The 18,959-nt window shown below is 40.5% G+C and overlaps 1 protein-coding gene across 2 annotated transcripts; it reads left to right on the top strand.

Annotated features, from left to right (window-relative positions):
* Positions 1 to 652: 652 nt before the first annotated feature.
* Positions 653 to 16,842, top strand: LOC110985994 (uncharacterized). 2 transcript variants are annotated; one of them, XM_087145530.1, is made up of 13 exons: positions 653 to 1,023; positions 3,360 to 3,415; positions 4,053 to 4,143; positions 4,387 to 4,496; positions 4,789 to 4,938; positions 6,072 to 6,200; positions 6,440 to 6,709; positions 7,009 to 7,137; positions 7,469 to 7,576; positions 7,889 to 8,017; positions 8,352 to 8,468; positions 8,611 to 8,754; positions 8,979 to 16,842. In XM_087145530.1, exons 1-13 carry the CDS (start codon positions 981 to 983, stop codon positions 11,079 to 11,081), a joined length of 3,579 nt encoding a protein of 1,192 aa, XP_087001656.1. In that variant the 5' UTR covers positions 653 to 980; the 3' UTR covers positions 11,082 to 16,842. The 2 variants fall into 2 exon arrangements, with proteins under 2 accessions (XP_087001656.1, XP_087001655.1); XM_087145529.1 differs by having other exon boundaries at positions 656 to 1,023; positions 8,352 to 8,507.
* Positions 16,843 to 18,959: the final 2,117 nt, after the last annotated feature.

Below are 18,959 nucleotides of genomic sequence, written 5' to 3'. Positions count from 1 at the left end.
ATTCAAGGGAAATTCTCAGCCAGGAAGAGGCGCTCAAAAAGTGTCCCCCAAAAAAACTTTTTCCTTTGAAAAGAGGGGTCTGTGTGGGCCACGAAATTGTGGGATTGTGTCAGTATGGCCCAGGATCATCTCTATAGATTCAGGGGTACCCATCTGGGGGCAAAGCAGACAAAAATGGGATAGAAAATTAGTCAGAAGAGCCCGAGGAAGGTGAGGGATGTCATTTAAAAATTGCCGCTGGGAAGGCTTGGCAACATTCACTTTTTGGGGGGTGAGTTTGTTTTGGGCGGATAATTAACAAATTCATTGGTTAACCTACTAAAAATTGAAAATCAAATGAAATCTGAAGGATCAAACAACACATTGTTTTCTGTTTGAGAGGCCTCAGGGACTTCAGTTGCCAGCCATGGGGCTCCAAACTTGGTTGATTTTACACTATTTTCAATGGAGCTTGAATTGGTTCAGTGCACCCCATGTGCGCGACCGGACCGACCGAGACCCGTAAGGTCGCGCGCGTAACTCCTTTGTTTGACTGCATTATGTTGTTGTTAGGCACTCTTTCAATATTTAGATTTTTAACATAATGATTTGCAAAGAAGATAAACACCAATTAATACATGTCTTAAATTAATACACAATAAAGCACTGGAAACGAGTACAATTTTATGAAAATCTTTTAATAATTAACAAAATACAAATTTCTTGTTGCATTAAATATGTAAATTGTCGAACGAGCAACGAAATTAGAAACGGCAAAACATTATTTTGTGAATTATGCATGAGACGTGACCAACTTTCGACCAATCAGCAGCCCCACAGGCGCGGCGTCGTCGGCAAGCAAGCCAAGCTCAAATCTTCAGAAACGGTTTTGGATTACGAGAAAAGGACGTGTCTTTGTATTTCTCCATCTTTCTGCAGTCTTATCAACACAACAAATACGGAAATTTCGCAGCTGATTTCAAGATCACGTCGGCTCAAACATGGGCAGTCCACAGTCCAAGCAGAGAAAGCGCCGTGCTCAACGTAAGTTCCTTTTGTTTCAGTGCAAATCAATTCTAGGCCTAGGCCTACTTGAGAAATGTTTTTCTAGCTAGGCCTGAAGTGGTGCACTTGAAAAAATCTCCAAGAATGCCACTTAAACTTTTACAAAATCCTTTATGGAGTTGATAGATTTTTGTAAAGCATCATTAGGTCTAGGCCTACTTCCACTTAAAGATCTAGGCCTATCCAGAAATTTTCAACAAAGAAGAACATTTCCCTATTTTGATTTGAAAAGAGTTCATTTCACATTGCAGGAAAAAATTGGAAAATCAGGCAAGGCAAACCCACATGAAATTGAGATTTACGAATCAGAACATGAAGTTTCACCAGGCTAATTGTGAAATCGGAGCTAAAAATTTTGCTCCATCAATAGTACTTCATAGGTGAGTAGGAAAGACACAAGAGGTGAAACATAAAAGTGCGCCACGTTGGGCCGCGCCAAGTTTAATTAGCGTACATATCACATGAACAACAGTCTTTGTTGACGTCATTCATTGTCGTTGCTAAGCACTCTGTACAAAGTTAAGGTGGCCTAGGCAATACATTTGTAAGGTGTTGCTAAACATTGTAGCTGTCGGAGCATTATTTCTAATACGAAAATTTTTAGTAACTGAAAACATATCTCGTTCAGAAAATATTAAGCTTTGAGATTACCTGTTGAGACCGTCATGACTGTGAATTTTGAAACCAGTGATTACTATATTGAAAGAATTTTTAAAAGTTTGCAAAAAATTTACGATGGAACATTAATAAAGCTGTCAAGCCTCATCTCCCCAAACACCATATCGAATGATATGGAAGCTGTATTCACTTCTGAATTTGCCCTCCCCCTGAATCCAAATGAGTACATGCTCATACCAATGGTGTCTAAATCTTCAGACTTGTTCCAAACATTTTGTGGTCAACAAGTTGCCAATGTGTAGCAGGCTTTAAAGATAGAATTTCTTGTGTTTTCAGGCCCCACATTTAGTTTTACGATCAAAGGGCGGCAGAATGAAGAAATTCCTCAAACTCATGATTTTACCACCATCCAAGCAGAAATTTAACAGCCCACTGTAATGACAACATGGGTTGTCAAGTAAGCCTGCATGTCATTGAACGTTACAAGTGTGAAAGCATGAGTTGGTGAAGTTGCAACTTTACGTGAACTGATACATCCCTCACATAAACAGTACGTCTACTTGTGTGATAACGTAGAGTTATCAAAATGTTGAACGTTTGTAGCCCTTAGGCCTACCTGTATATATGCAACAGTCATTTTTCAAGTTAACGTCGCTAACGTTATGCAGTCTGATTGCAGCTCAAATAATTGTCAAATTTCATTTGAAAGTAGTTACACATGTAGCAGTCCACATTGTGTGCAGAAATTCTACCAAACTGTTTTAAATATTTAATTTTTAACCCAGACTTCAAGGATCGACTGAAGTGTCAACGAAGATTTTCCTGGCTCCAGATTGGTTTAAACCAGTTGCTGATCGCTTCTAAAGCACTCTTTGCTCATAAAACCTGAAAAGTGATCAAGAAAAAACTATCCCTTTTGTTCAGCCAGAGCAAGTGTAACAGGTTGTTTTTTAATGAAGAATTTCTCAAAAAAATTAGTTTACATTTCAGAATTCCAGTGAATTAGAAAGAGCACTTGCACAAAATTCCAACTAGACTTTCTTCCCCACCGTTCCGCGCCGCTGTTGATAAACCCATTACGTCATACACAGATCTGTCACGTGCACGTAGACACCTGCATGCCTGATCCTAACTAGGGATATTCAGCCTTTGGCAAATTTGAAAAAGAAAGCCTGAAAGTCACATCGATGCAACAGACATTCGACACGCGAGTTACTGTGACTGTCGAGTATGCAAAAACGTACTTGACATCATAGGTAGCGACTGCAATTCCACCCTGGATTTTTAATCGATTTTTTAGCTCTTGATTTTTGACAAACCATCCGAACATGTCAGAGTGCAAGTCGAAATTCTGACCAAAATTCTTTTTTTTAATATTTTCTGAAAAAATATGCATGTCAAGAAACTTACCTTTCAAAACAGCACTCGCCTGAAGATGTACATGTATCAGACAAAAAGGCAGCTTTACTTGCCGAGCAATCTGAAGCAAAGAAAAATCTCCAACTGGAGAAATGAATGAATGTTGCAGGGAAGTTTCTGGTTTTTAGCGGGTTCAACAACCAAAGGGCTAAGAGCCCAGATAGATGAGGGCCAATCTACGGGACAACGGTCCTTTTCTAGGACAGCCAAAGGGCCAATGTGCAAGTTGATACAGGTAGATGGGACTCATTTATGTGTGCTCGTGTTTTTTTCCCTAGGACCCAACAAGGAGCAAGACAAGCTTTCTAGGAGTGCTTTGAAGAAGCAAATCAAGGTATGTCGACATATAACTTACTGGAGATTCTACTCACTTTTCACTTCGTCTCAAAAAGTTCTCGTCGTCAAACATTCTTTTCAAAAGTGTGCACAAGTTTAAGTTCTGGGCGAGACATCTGCATTCAATGCCCACAAATTGGCATACATGTACTTGAAGCTGATATACCATGTAGCCATAAAAAGACAATGATCTCATGATATGCTACCGATCTTGCAGTGTTAGCGGATCGTATTAAATTTCTCAAAACTTTAGTAAAAATCGAAACTTCTCTGTGGCCTCCACTAGAGGGAGTCAAGGCTGGTGTAGTGGTTCTTTCCTTGCCTTCTACATTTGGGACCTGGGCTTAAATACCACCTTTTCATTCCTTACCTGATACCCTGGAATATTTATCCGAGGCTCCTCCCACCTCTGAAACAGGCAATTGGTCCTTGTTTTTTCATAGTCACTCGTTATCTTCCTGCTGATAATGCAATATTCAATGAACAAAAATAAATGAATTTGATGGGATGAAAGTAGAAATAAAGGTTAAGCTTCACTGTCGTTGTTTCCCTTTGGCTTCCCTCCTCGTGGCGCAAATAGTCCAGTTTTTTGCTTCCAACCTGATCTTGGCATTTTTGTCTCTTCCCTGTTTCAGGCTAAGGCCAAATTGGAAAAGGTCTTAGCCGAGACCAAGGCTAAGGGTGATGCTGAGCTGAGAGCTTTGGCTCTGGCCGTAGCTGGACTTGGTGAGTTATCATTGTTCTTGGGCACAATGCTGATTATACACCAGTGCATAAACAGATTCAAAACCAAATAATATGCTATTTTATGGGTGAGATGGATCAGGTCTATTCATTAGCTCTTGTTACAATGTTCAAACTCTGAAACCCTTGTTCTAGATTAGAGTGATAATTTCAGCTTCGTAGTAGTTGAGATATACAATCAAATTTTTATTGTACATGTAGCTGCATTTTTCTATAACCCTGCAGGAGGGGTCCAGCTACCTGCCATTACCAGCGAGCAAACCACTGAGCAAACCCACACCACCACCGAGCAAACCCCAAACAGTGAGCATACTTCTACCGAGGAAACCCCGAAGGTCAGAGCATAAAACATTTCAAAACTTTGTGAATGCTTACATTGGGGAGCTTCAACTCTCAGTTGGTGTGACTGATAAAGTATTAGCACCTAATTTTTTTTAACCTTCTGTTTAAAACAGCCAACAAATAGTTCAAGATATTTTCCATGAAGTATTTTCATGTAAGCAACACCTAAAGGACGACTTACTTAATGTAAACAAAATGGCACCCAACATCTGAATGCTCCAACTTAAACTCACTTATGGGGTACATGTACATGTAAGATGCTGCAATTTTCCCATAACTTCACAGGAAGAGAAGATGATGAAGTCAACTAAAGAAATGATGACCACTGATGATTCTGTCACCTCTGCCATCAGTACTGATGCAGTTGCCAAGGTGATCAATAACGATGCCGTGAGCAAGAGCGAGGACCTGAATGCCATCCAAGGGATCAACCAGGTACACATTCACTTTTCTTAAAATGTATTCCTTTTCAGGTATAAACTCTTGTTAAAATTATGCAGTTTGCCAAACTCCACTGACATTTACTGAAATTGCATGTAACCTGGTCCACTTGACTACAAGTACATACAAATAGCACCAGCGAAAGTTCCAAGGCCAAAGGGGGGTGAGAAGGGGGGACCTTTCCCTCCTTTAAACAAACAATGGGAAAAAGAGATTGTTTTGGGTCTAGTTCATTATAATTCCACCAGAAAACAATTTAAAAGGCCAATGATACTGCTTCCATGTTCAAGAAAGGCCACTGAATATTACATTAAAAAATTCCAAATTTGTGCCCTGCTTAAAACGCGTTTGCTCCTCTTCTATTCCCTCCCCCACAAAAAAAATTGGTTTGGATCCATCCTTGAGAAAATTCAAAGTAGATTGTGTTCTCTGATCTGTGGTGCGTGTACTTACGGTGCCTTGTGGGGTACCAGAACAAAGGAAAGTACCCCACAGGAAACATTTGTTGTAGTTGTGGGGTACTAAAATGGTACCCAACAAGAATTTCATGAGACAGATATTTGGAATTTACTCAAAAATAAGGAATTAGTATTGCAATTAAAGTGTTTTGCAGAAGGGAAGTTCAGTTGAAATTTCAGCCAAGGGAAATGATTCAGGCCCACATGGAAGCAATTAGACAACTGTAATTCTCATGCTAATATTTTACTACATGAGAACAAACATAAGGGTGGGTGTTCATTCAGAAAGCCTACGGAATTACACAGTTTAAAAAGCTTTAGCTACATCATTAAACCACATAAAAGCATGCATACTTGTTGAGAGTTTTACAGGGACTGCAAGCGTCTTGAAATCCAAAAACCTTATGAGGATACATTTTTGTCACAAAACCATAATTCAAACTTTCCAATCCAGATCATAATGCTGTTGCTAAATTGCATATAGACCACCATGGTATAGGTAAAAAAAACACTCTCGTGTTTGAAGAGTACTCTGCTGGGTCAAACGAAACTGTTTACATCTCTGCACCAGCCAATACAAAACAAACAGTCTGTCAGCTTGGCCTTGTCTGTTTTTTTGCCATGGGCGGAGGGGGTCCACCACACTTAATTCAATGGTTTCCTTAACAGTCTACCCTGGCCGCTAAGAGTCCTATCAGCTCCACATCCATCAAGCCTAGACCGACCATTGCTAGTGACACCGACGTCTGTGTGGGCAACACTGTGGATGAACCACCAACTACTACCCCCCCAAAAAAGGTAAGCTGGAAGTTGTTCAAAAGATTAAATGGTTTGCTTGAAATATTTCTGGTAGCAATTATAATAATACTCCTTGTGCCTGTAAGATTTATAGTGATATATGACGGCCACGATGATTGCCAGTTGTGATGATACAGTAATGCAGTAATGGTTATTATGACAATAGGATGGTACTGACAACATTGATAATAATGACAAACTATGGTGAATGTGCCAGACATTTTAAACCATGTCTTCAGTTCCAGATACCAAGCACTGTCATCACAGACTTTGAGGATGAAGTTAACTTGAAGGTGAGCCCGGAAAATGTGACTGAAGGTACAGGTAGCAAGGAAGAAGATAACAAAGATGTGGATGATGAGGTCTCAGTGGATGACAGGGGAGTGGATGATGAGGAAGTTGACAGCAAAGAAGCGAATGACAAGGAAATGAAAGACAAGGGAATGGATGATAAGGAAGCAAATGACAAGGGAGAGGATGGAAAAGAAGATGATATAGCTGCTGATAAGGTAGGAGTCTTTGGAAAATACCATATACAAACCATCAGTAGTGTAAAGTTTATGCATCTCATAACAATACTAACCTTTTCAAAAAACAGATCAAAACATAATGATGACAAGCTAAATTGTTGTGCCTTTCCTTCGGGGGGCTCGATGGACCGTATTCAATTTCCCTGCCAAGAAGTGTACACTTTAACAAATTAAAGCAGGACTCCATCATGTCACAGGTTATTCACTTTGTCAAAACTTTTGTGTTGACATAAGTGCTCTTTTGCTGGGAATTACTTGGGAGTACACTTCAATTACAGGACTCTTCCACCAGCCTGGAACAAGAGGCTCCTCATAACCCTGTAAAGGCCGTTGAAGTCTTGACTAGTCTGGACAAACATGTGGAAAAAGTATGTCAGTTGGAGGTGCTTGACTCTGCAACTGATGAGGCAAGTCATCAATACCAAACACATGCAGTCAGTCAAGCTCAAGTCTGTGTAGCTGTATATTAAAACAAAACAAGAATAAACAGAGGTCCTCCCAAAACTGTTCAACCAACAGTCCTAATTAAATTCATACTACATGACATGTAGTCCCGAAAATAGACAAAGAATTGACCCCAAAGTCCATGTGCAGAGTCCAACTTCTAGCAACCTCAATATTTTGGAACAGAAGTGAAATGTCATATATGTAAATGTAGACACAGTCGCAAACAGTGTCAGTGCATCCTGATCATGTTTTTAATGGAATGAGCTTTTGTTTTGATCACTACACATACAGCCTGTGGTCCTCGAGCTGCCTCCAAATCTGACTGAAGAGGCTGCCAAAGTTGTAACAGCACTCCAAGACTGTAACATCACCAAGTCAGACATCGTGGATGTTCACAATGTAAGCTATCACTAAAGGCTAATGGACCTCTATGGCTCAAATTTCACCAATCTATCCTGAATTGGAATCTTAAACAGATGAATTTAGGACTTGTGAATGGGCTATTACAAATCTTGCCAACTGTTAATCATGAAAGGTTATCAGTGGAAGAGTTGTTGACAATTAAGAATTAGAGTATCATGAAGTCCAAATAACAGGAAATCCCCTTCGGGCTATGGTTATAGACATACCTTAATGACAATCACATTAATAAACAGTGACAACATAAATGAGTGAAGAGTATCAAAGTGCTAATTCAAATTGTATTTGCAGGCTGATGATTCACTGCTGCAGACACCAAGCTGCCTGGACCTGAAGAGTACTAAAATCGTAGATGCCTGCTGTGCAAGTTTCATACAGGAGGATACCAGCACTGATACTACAACTACAGCAGTTCAAATGGTAACTATATTCAAAGTCGTCCCGTTTATTTTGAATGACAGAATATACTAAGCATAACTGGATCAGATGGATTACCTCGGTCGGATCAAACATTTCATCAATGAGGTTCTGGAAATTAATCATTAAAGCAGATACTTTTATCAGTTTTTTTTACTTTTCTGGAAGTAAGAAAATTAGAATTAAACATGTATCAGTACAGGTGTGACTGAAGTGTTGAAACTGGGTATTTTTGCCAAAGTGGGATTTTAAATCTGTGATCAGCTTAAATTTTAAATCCCACTTCGAGATTGTTTCAACATTTGTCTGATCATTTGCCACTGCTATGATTTCACAGCCTCATGACGAAACAAAGAAGGGACAGGACGCATGTGACCTGGACCAACAGGCGGCAGATATAGACGTTTTGCTTGCCACTATCACCTCAGAGCAGATCTCAAATGCCACTGAAGCGGTGATTTTTTCTCCTCATATTAAGGCTGAAGACATTAAGGTATTAGTAGTAGAGGGTTTGGCACTGACACATTCAGAATTAATTCAAATAAGGTATGATTTCAGATTTAAAAAATTGACGACGCGTCTTACTTTATCAACAGATTTCCAACACTGCATCAGTTGGCACAGCCAAGCTGGCAACCATCATCTTGAATGGGCCAAAGAAATCAAGCTCTAACCTTGTATGCCCTGCAGCCTCTGAGATTTCAACCCAGACTTGTGAAATATCCATTCAGACTGACAACGTAAGGATAAAATATGACATGTCAGCATTGTGAATTATAAAAATCCCTTGTGAATCGTGCAATTAAAATTAAAGGTTCTCCATTTTCATGCCAGTGACATCACCACATTATGCATATTTATGTCTCTCTGCCATGCAACAAATATGTATGCAAATGTGCCAATTCTTTCTTAAAGAAGTACCCTCACTGTAACAGTGTTTTTCACTGGCCTTGGCTTTTCCCAGATTGAAAAAGAAAATGGCAAGCTATCAAGGCACCAGTCAGCACTGTCAAGGATTAAAACAGCAGTCAAGTCTGCATTTCTTGGCAAAACGGACAAACAGGACACGGTCAAGAAAGCCAAAGGGAAAGACAAATCTGTGAAGAAAAAGAAAAAATCAAGGGGCAAAAAGAAACAAAAGAAGGTCAAGAAAGCCAGTGGGGAAGACAGGGATGCACGGGCTTCAAGTGAAAGTAAGACCAACTTGGATGATGGCAGGAAGTCCATCGAGGAGACGAAAAAGTCAATAAAAGAGAAAAAGAAACAAAAGAAACAGAAAAAGGTCAAGAAAGACAGTGGGAAAGGCAGGGATGCACAGGCTTCAAGTGAGAGCCAGACCAACTTGGACGATGGCAGGAAGCCCGCCGAGGAGACGAAAAAGTCTAGAAAAGAGAAGAAGAAACAAAAGAAACAGGAAAAGGTCAAGAAAGAAAGTGGCAAAGACAGGGATGCAAAGGCTTCAAGCGAAAGTCAGACCAAATTGAATAAAGATTGGAAGCCTGGCGAGGAGATGAAAAAGTCAAGAAAAGAGAAAAAAAAACAAAAGAGACAGGAAAAGGTCAAGAAAGATACTGAGAAAGACAAGGATGCACAGGCTTTAAGCAAAAGCCAGACCAACTCAGAGGAAAGCAAGAAGCCTGCTATAGACATGAAAAATTCAAGGACAGATAAAAAGAAACAAAAGAAACAGGTCAAGGTCAAGAGAGCCAGCGGGAAAGATAAAAATGCACAAGCTTCAAGCAAAACCAAGACTACTGATGAGACGTTAAAGGCTTCAACATACTCTTTCCCTCAACAGAAACCTGACTCCCCTGCAAGAGCTGCCATGAAAAGCCATCATCAGGACAGCAGCCACTCTGGTGATAGTGTGCCTGCTGAAACAAAGAACCCATTTCTAGATCCAACAACTGTCACCAATCAGCCAACAAAATCATGTGAGAGCTCCACACTGAAATCAAATTCATCCAGCAGACTGAAGCCAGAACACATGACCTTCAAAGCACCACAGGATGTAGCCTCTTCTCCATCTGTTAAACCCAAAATAGCGAAGGCATCTACCATGGAAAGCAAGAACACAGACACTGTTAATCTAGGCAACATATCTTCCATTGGGCGAGCAAAAACCATCCCATACTCAACAGGCAAGATAACTCCTGAGTTAACTTCTGGCTTGCCAGTAGCAAAAACACCTCACAGCAACCCTCTGGATCATTCTGACAATCAGAACACAGGGCCTTGCTCCAGTGATGAGTCCCAGTGCACTCGAAAGGATCTAACCAGAAGAAACACCCCTTCAAAGATTCCCACGTTAGGGACGAAAATGGAGGTACGTGCACCTGATTTTCCAAACCAACAAGAACGAGATCAACACACTGGTGTTCAACTTCAGCTTCCTCTTGGCAAAGGCTCTCCTACTCTAAGGACAACAGACCAAGCAAACAGTGATCTCCTGATCGGAGCAGACACAGAGCAACAATCCAGGACGACTTCTCAGGTCAGGATTTTGAGCAGTCCCCAAGAAGGAGCCTCACTGATTCCAAGAAGGAAGAAGACACCAAGTCAAGTGCAGCCACATTCCAGTGGCCCATCAAGTGACCTCTTGTCTGCCTCGAAAGCAGGTGGCTTCATGCAAGGTTCTAAGTGTCCCAGTGGCTGTGTTTCAGACAGTATAAGAAGAGACTCGAAAATTCCAAGAGCCCGAAAGACATCAAGTCCAATGTCAACAACAGTTAACAAGTTATCACAAGAACCCCGGAATGTATCCAGGACGGGTCACCTTGTTCCAGATTCAGGAAGTCTCAGAGGCAGGAGCACATGGAGAAAAGCTTCAAGGATTCCAACTCCAGCAATGGGGGCTTCCAACAACCTATCAAGTGATGCTCTGATGAGCAGCCCAAATCAAATCATCAGAGATGTGACAACTGCTCAAACGCAGCGATGCATAAGGAGCAGATACTCCACTCCTTCAACCACATCTGGTCATTGTACACCTTTTCGTGGTGGTGGGGAGTCTCCATGCTGGGAGACAGCTGAGGTGCAGCTTGGCTGTACCCAGCGCCAGCATTAAAGTTCTCTTTTCAAAAATGCAGTTCCTCTCTAAATAATGTTTACTTAATGTCACATTCGTAATGGAAGACTTTTGAGATGCTAGTGGCAGCAGACATACAGTTTTCAGAATTTTGCATGCTCAAAACTACTGGTAGCACCTGTCTCTAACGGCCTGTATATCTGCTGTCAACAGCAACTCAAAAATTTCCTATTAATCACAAATGGCAATTTTATGAGAAAACAATCAACTATTGCCCGATCATCTACCACTGCATATTGGCAGATTTTCTTCCTCTACCAGATATACTTCACTATTTTTCTACACTGCGAGTCTAATCAACTTAAAACACATTGACCTTACGGATTACGGATGTGACATAAAAAATGGATCCATAAAATGGGCTACCAGGTACATAAAATTAATCTTCTAACCCCAGATTTTCAGTCAGGTTCGATACATATTAAATATTTTTGAGCATTTTTAATCCCCAAATCTAATTGTACCTTTCGCCTAACTAGTGAAAAAAAAATGGATCTTAATTAAACATCTTTGGAGAGGAACTGACCCTATTTAGTAAGTGCGTGCATATTTGGTCACAAATTGTAACTTTCTCAATTGCCTTTCTAAAATTCTGATGTGCTCCAGGCCACCTTGCCAGGATTTTTAAGATCAGTCATTTACAATTATAAGCGACACTACCACCAAACATGCACTCACATACAAAATTAAGGCTACTAAAATGAATGTACACCAATAGTTGCCTAATTGCATTCTTAGGATTCTAGACATTTTCCAACTGGTCCACTAAAGATCTGATACTGAGTGTAATTCTTTTGAAGTAAAATACCATACAATCCAAGTTACACACACTGACACGTTATTTAAAATAATTACAGTAATTAGTAAACATGTACAGAAATTGTTGCAGCTGGGTTATGAAAAAACAGTGTAAGGGACAACTCTTTCCATAAACATATATCATTTGCTGCAGTTTTTATACAAAGGTTTTCAAAGGCAACTTAATACACAAAGTTATGAAAAAAATCAACAACAAAATAGTATTTCCTTATTCAGAATCGCAATTCCAACAGCGCATGTGATTCAACTTTCTTCCATGTAAAAGAAATTGAATCGACACCAACAGTATGTCATGTGAACAGAAACTCACGTGCCAACAAGAGTTGCCAAAGCTCCAATTGTGTCTCCAGTGGATAACTGGATTCAGCCTGTACTCTGCTGTCTAGTCTTTGGCTTGCTCCATTTCTAAACTGATAACTTCATAACCAAAGTGAAAGTCTTCAGTTAATAAAATAACACTGTAACTCCATCTGTAGTTTGTAATTTCGCTGCGACACCATCATCAGTGCCAAAGCTATAGCTGTTTTAGCTGAGTGGGAAGTTTATCCATCACCAGTTGTGACCAGAAGTTAGGTCACCAACACCAAAATGCCAATTACCATGACATAACTGTTTCTTCATGCCATCTTTTAAGTCTTACAGTAGTTTAAATTGCCTCTTGTACCTTTCCTGTTGGCGGATATCAATGGGCCTCGTGTACTTAATGTACTTACTCAAAAAAATGGTATTCCCAAACACGGGACCCCCTTGTAGGTTGTTGGAACAGATCTTTCTAAGGGCACATACGTTGACCTTCGTGCCATCTTTGCAATAGCAATGTACACCCAATGTAACCAAGATGATACTCACTGTGATTTATGGTAGCATCAAGCATCCAAAATGCTTGTCCTCTGAACAGTGATACAAACTTGTGTATCATTAGTCGACTTGTTATGTTCGTAAGAATCAAAGTATGCCAATAGCATAATCAGTCTTTCAGGATGGTTTTCCGTCTAACCACACCATCAAGTGTTAGTTTATAGCCTAGCTGTACCACCTGGCATCTCTTTGAAGAGTCTAGCCTAAATGATCACCTTTGGCTAGCATGCATCAGTCCTGTACCCTACATTATAGACAGGACTGTAGCAAAAGAGATCTTTCCAAGATCAGGTTTCGTATCTTGGCAGCTTCCCCTTTTTAAAGCCATAAACAGCAAAGGAAATTCCATCATTGCTTGACTGCGATTCCATCTGCAGTTGCTCCTTTAACTTAACGATCATCACTTGTTTCTGTTATCTGATCTTTCTTATCTGACCTAACAGCACAAAGCCAACTGTGCATATCTTGCTCCTTTAGTTCCATCTCAAGTCTTGCAGGAGTAATGGCTGCTGTAAATTCTGTTTTTTTGGATGACATCGTAGGGCTTCAAATGTTTCTCTGCTTTGAGAGGAAACTGGGTTTCCCAAACCTACGTACCATCTATGGGTTTGAGTTGGAACCAGTATCTTTTTGTGAGAGTGTAATTGAAGATTGCACCACCTCTGTGACGGTGCTCATCCAAAACTTCAGAAGACCTGAATGTACAGCCAGTGTCACCGAGGTGACTCCATGTATTTTAAGGGGCCATCAAGCATCTAAGATCTTATGCTTGTCCTCCAAACGGTGGTACAAACTTGTGTAACATCAGTCCACTTGTAACGTTCAAGAGAAACATGTCAGTGACAACATCAATCTTCCAGGTTGGTTTTTCATCTTCTAACCTGGAAGGCAGGCAAGGTGTTGCTTTCACGAGCACACCACCAAGTTGGAATTTCTGGTCTGCACTACCAGGTGTCTCCATGACCAGTCTAGCCTAAATGATCACCTCTGGCACCAGGCAAGCATGTGTTAGTCCTGTGACATAAACTCATAGAGAGACCTGTAGCGTAAGAGATCTTTCCAAGATCTTTCAGATTATTTCCTACAGTTGTCCTCTTTGGGTTCCCAGTGTAATCATTCCACTGCATGGACATTGTATGAACTGTTTTTTCCCTAGCTAGCAGTAGGATGTTAACAGCAAAATTCCATTTTCGGTCAACTGCAATTCCATACAACCGCAGTTGGCTGTCTTGCTGTTGACTTATGGTGTCCATTGTATACTTCAATCCTTCTTTAAACTGTAGTAACACCAACAGTTACATGTGCATTAACAGCAACTAAATTTCCATCTTCAGACCTGCAATTCCACCAGAAGTTTACAGTTGCACCAGCAGTGGCAACGGCTACTGTGCTGTTAATGCTGATTTCCTTCCATGAGACTGTAACGACATCAACAGTTTCTCACAAACAGTGACTGAAATTCCATCTTCAGTTTCAAACACTGCAGTAACATCTGCAGTTAGTATACTGTTTATCTTTGATTTCCTCCAAAGCTGTAATAACATCCACACAGTTACAGTGAACAGCATCTGAATACCACCAGCAGTTTGTGACTGCAAAATTATCAGCAGTTAGAAGCTGTTAACTGTTAATGCTCAGTTTCCCCCAGGGTCTGCTCAACCCGTTTGCTCACGTTTGCCTCCACAGCCGTTCTCCGCCACCAACATCTTCCCCGTCATCAGTTCACCTCAAAAGGCCCCCTCCTTTAACATCTGGCCTTTTGAGTGACATGAGGGGACATCCAACCAATCTAGTGTATCACTCCACTGCTCTGACTGGCCAATCGCACGCCCTCTTCAGTAACATCTCATGTGCGATTGGTCAGCAGTCAGTGTGACTGAATACAGAAACAACTATGACACCTAGTGTCAGAGGTCGTCCAGAGCCAGGTCTTTGAATAAGACCTTGCTACTGCATTTGTCCATAAAATAGGGATTGACCTCATACAAATCCCAAGTGTTCTCTGTAAATTAACAGCTTGGTGATTTGTACCTGAATGCATTGAAGCTTTCCGACTCAATAGCATCACCAATGGGCAGCAGTCCAATAGTTGTTCTTGTGCTGGAAGCCATATTTAAATTACAACACCAGCCTAGTCTGCATGCTCATTGGAGATCCCAACCTCAAATTCATTTCCATTTGGGTCTGAAACATCAAATCAGGGTTCATAAAAAGTCAATCCCAAATGTAAGCAACACGGTCATCATTGTTGCATTCCATTACTGCAGAATTTGGCGACTTACTTCAGCACATCAATACTAAATTGACGTGTTTTCCCCTAGCTGGCCAATGTGCTTGTATGACACTGGCACATCCTTTTGGGGCTCAGAGACATCATGTCTTTCCAGACAATTTATGAACAACAAAAACAAATTGTTAAATAAAAACTTTGTACAAAAAATTCTCACACTGCTACAGCTTGAATTGTACTTTCACTGCCAGCTGCTCATTGAGGCTTTAAGTGCAGATAAAGATTGCACATCTCATAAATGTCAGACCCACTGGTTAGCGATACGCTGCTGAAATAGTACAATACAATGTGTACTATTCTGTCTTCCGATTCACTAGCTGGGTCGGGAGATTACATACCCAGAGGTAAATATTCGTACCTTACTCTAACGTATCACATTGCCCAAGAGCTGGGGTATATCAAAATTCTGGATATATAAATCAACATAATAGCAATGCAGATATTCCAGATGCTGGGATATTTTATCTGTTTTTGAGTTTAAAAATTACAGCAGAATCACTTTTATTGCCACAACATGACACACGTGATGTTAAGGCATTTTAACATCCATAACTCAGGTTATTTTTTGTTTTAAATGCTTGCCACATTTTCTCACATCATTTCTTCTCTGGTTAATTTGCTGTGTATAAGATTCAAGCCATGTGAGTCTCAGTGTCTTAGTCTTTCAAATTGTACATGTACTTGAACAAAAACAGAGATTTTGTAAGTTATTCAAATTAAACAAAAATTTTCTCTTGCATTTGTAGCTCAGGGCTCTAGCACATATGTACATGTATGTTATTGTTCTATACATTTATGTATATAAAAACTATTCATTTGATATATATTCATTTATTTTGGGAAAGCATGCATTTTAATATACATGTATTTACAAACTAATTAGGCAAACAAATTTCTCTGTGGATTTTCATATAAAAATGCAAGTACACAAAAATGCACCAAGGTGAAATGACAATCTTGGGATTATGACCATGGCTTTTCACAATTACCAATAAATTTTACACACCAATATACATGTCCACTGCAGGCCAGACTGACGTCTGATCTAAGCAAGATCATAAACCACTATTGAGCTGAGGGTCAGGAATAATTGAAACTGTTTGGAATCAGATACATCTATGTAACATGTACAATTCAGCCACTCGTGCTGGCTATTATCAAACAGCTTTAGATCCTTTAATTTGGTACAAAAATTTTAAAATTCAACTTGTGTGGCAAGCATGCAATACACCTTATGTGGCAGAGGTTTTTATGTAGACATTTTTTATACTGAGACAAGCCTCATGGGCGTAATTTCAGGTTGGCCATTTCATAAAAGTTGTCTTTGGAATCCAATCTTAAAATCATTCAGCTAAAGAAACCTTGATTTTTACCGGTTCACCTAAAAATATACACTGGAATTAATATTACACGTGACTATAAACCAATTGAAGTGGAACAGAAACTTTCCTCTTTCTCGTCTGATATCTTAAGACAACTTTTATGATAAACTGGACATTGGATTTAAATTAAAAAAACATCTGTTTCTCCATTCAAAGGAGTTTTCCATTAGGGATACTAAAAACTGAAATTACTGGATTTTTGATTCATGTTAAACTTTACAGTAACTGGTAGGAATTATGGCCAATGAAAACCTGATACAGAAAACGTTTTGTTAAAAAAAAATGGGTCTGACTAAATAAAAAACAAAAACAAAAAAATGCTGCGTCTACTTTGTGTGTTTTTGGGGGTTGTTTTGTTTGGTCCTCTCACTACGAACTCTTAACCGTCAGTATCTTTTCCTTTCAACTGGCAAATGCAGGTACTGATATCTAAAACTTTTTGAGTATAACACAAAACAAACTGAGGTTAATGATAGTGCAGGCTCTTTGTGGCCAAAATAGAGTTTGCTCACAAGTTAGCAACAATGACCCTTTTATTTTGGCTGACACATCGTAATGTATGCGCAACTCTGGTCCGAGGATAGACCTGTACATGAATATGGTGTGGACGCACACAATGTACATGCACATATAGCCACAATCGTGTGGTCCGTGATGATGGGTATACTCCATTGTAGGGGTCCACTAAACCTCTCTTCATAACTAACGGGTATAAAGAACACTCATAAAGAACACTGCTGACACACCATCAAAATTCATTGAAATCTTGAAACACTTCTTCGGTTTAAAAAGGCCATTACCCTCTTGAAAGCAAGGGGAATTTCCCTGTTATGTGAGACATTTTGGCTGCCACTTATGACTGAGAAATTTCCCAAGTTTCTCAGTAATAAGAGCAGCAAAAATACCAAGCATAACATAAGGAAAGATATCCAACCACCATGATTCTCAAGTTCAGTTAACATCAAAATTTAATAATTAGGCCTAAGAGCTTTAATCTTAAAGCGCAAAAGCTATGAATAAAATACTGTACTTTCGAAAGCCTTGTATTTATCGCAAAGTTTAAGCAGACATTATCATGCAAGTTAATTCGAATACAAATTAGCACCAAATTGTCCTCTTCAGTAGGACAGAAGTCCCCAGAGATGGCATGAATCTACCAGTCCTACTAAATCTCTGCCAGCCTGGGGCCCAGCAGAGTGCGACTACATGTATGTATGTAGTCTGGCTATATCCGAACTGTGGCTTAAAATTACACACAAGTCACCGCGGCCAGTTCCCATAGTGAGTAGCATGGAGGTAGAATCACATACCTCCATGGTTATAGTAATTTCAAGCCATGGCCCCTAGTTTCTATTTTGTCCGAAGAGTTCAGATGCAAAAGCCACTAAATGCCAATTTAAGGAAAATCCTCTTAGAATTGGAATTATTAAGTGGTCTCACGGTATGATGGACTTGAAGTAGAAGTGCCGTGTACAATCAGGTCTCTCTTCAAAGCTCCTTTCTACGTGTTCTACGCCGCGCCTGATGTAACGTTAGCGTACAGACAAGCCGGGAGGGAGGTTGCCAGCTGTACTCAGTACAGTGTAGGCCACAATTATAGAGCTAGCGCCACGTGGGCTTTTTCAATGGCTGGTAAGGAAATCTTAAAAGCAGGGCGCGTCGACTCATGGAGGAAGGAACACGTGTTCCTTCCTCCATGGTCGACTTTCCTGGCTTCGGCTGGCTGCTGCCATCTGGCCATGCCATTGACTAGTCTGCAGTGGACCCGATATACAGACGAAGGAGTATACATAACCGGGGTCCTGTTTACGGGTCCAGGGTGATTCCAGCCAGCTGGAGCCGTTTTCCAATACTTAATTCGTCTCCGCCTCAGGCTTCGTTCCAAAAACCAATCCCCGATTGTGGGCCTGAAACGTTTGGATTACATCGGATAACTAATTTTTGGCTTTCTTGAGTCTTATTTGATGTTCTGTGGCACTATTACACTGATCGCTGCGCTTACAGCTTCAAAGTCAGCTAGTATAAAAACAGTTGAAGCCTGAGACGGAGCCGAAGTTCAGTATTGGAAAACAGCCTAGGTCTTTGTGCTCTGCCAGATTTGTGGCATCCTATCCTCGAAATGCCCTCTTGACCTCGCGTACTTTCGTGTCCTTCCTCCATGGTCTTACCATAGAGCTACAACCCAGCTCTATGGTCTTACAGCTCGACCCGCCACAGATAACAAAAAACCCCTTCCCGGAAGAGTACAGTTCTTGTACCATCATAACCTGTACATGGACGTCCCTGTGTTGTATGAGTGATGTACAGTACATGTATTATGCTACACACAGCGACAGGTTATGACTGGTCGTCATTTCCGGTCTTCCGACTGGACAGGCCATGCACACACGAACGTTCGGGCTGGGCGCGCACAGCAGTCCGAACACGTACCGGTACGTTGGTAGTTTGCATAGCTTGCTCCGCCAATGCGGAGCGGGAAGTCGCCCAGATCCGCACTTATCCGCTACC

This window comes from Acanthaster planci, linkage group LG14, assembly GCF_054643075.1.
Source record: "Acanthaster planci isolate LZ-2023a linkage group LG14, COTS_SCS, whole genome shotgun sequence".
NCBI lineage: Eukaryota > Metazoa > Echinodermata > Asteroidea > Valvatida > Acanthasteridae > Acanthaster > Acanthaster planci.
This window is presented reverse-complemented; position numbering and strand designations above follow the sequence as displayed.

What these genes read in the sequence shown, in the direction of transcription:
- LOC110985994 (XM_087145529.1), top strand. Translation starts at nt 981, where the DNA reads ATGGGCAGTCCACAGTCCAAGCAGAGAAAGCGCCGTGCTCAAC. An exon ending in TTGACTCTGCAACTGATGAG is followed by an intron (nt 7,138 to 7,468) that starts GCAAGTCATCAA and finishes CTACACATACAG; the next exon opens with CCTGTGGTCCTCGAGCTGCC. An exon ending in ACATCGTGGATGTTCACAAT is followed by an intron (nt 7,577 to 7,888) that starts GTAAGCTATCAC and finishes TTGTATTTGCAG; the next exon opens with GCTGATGATTCACTGCTGCA.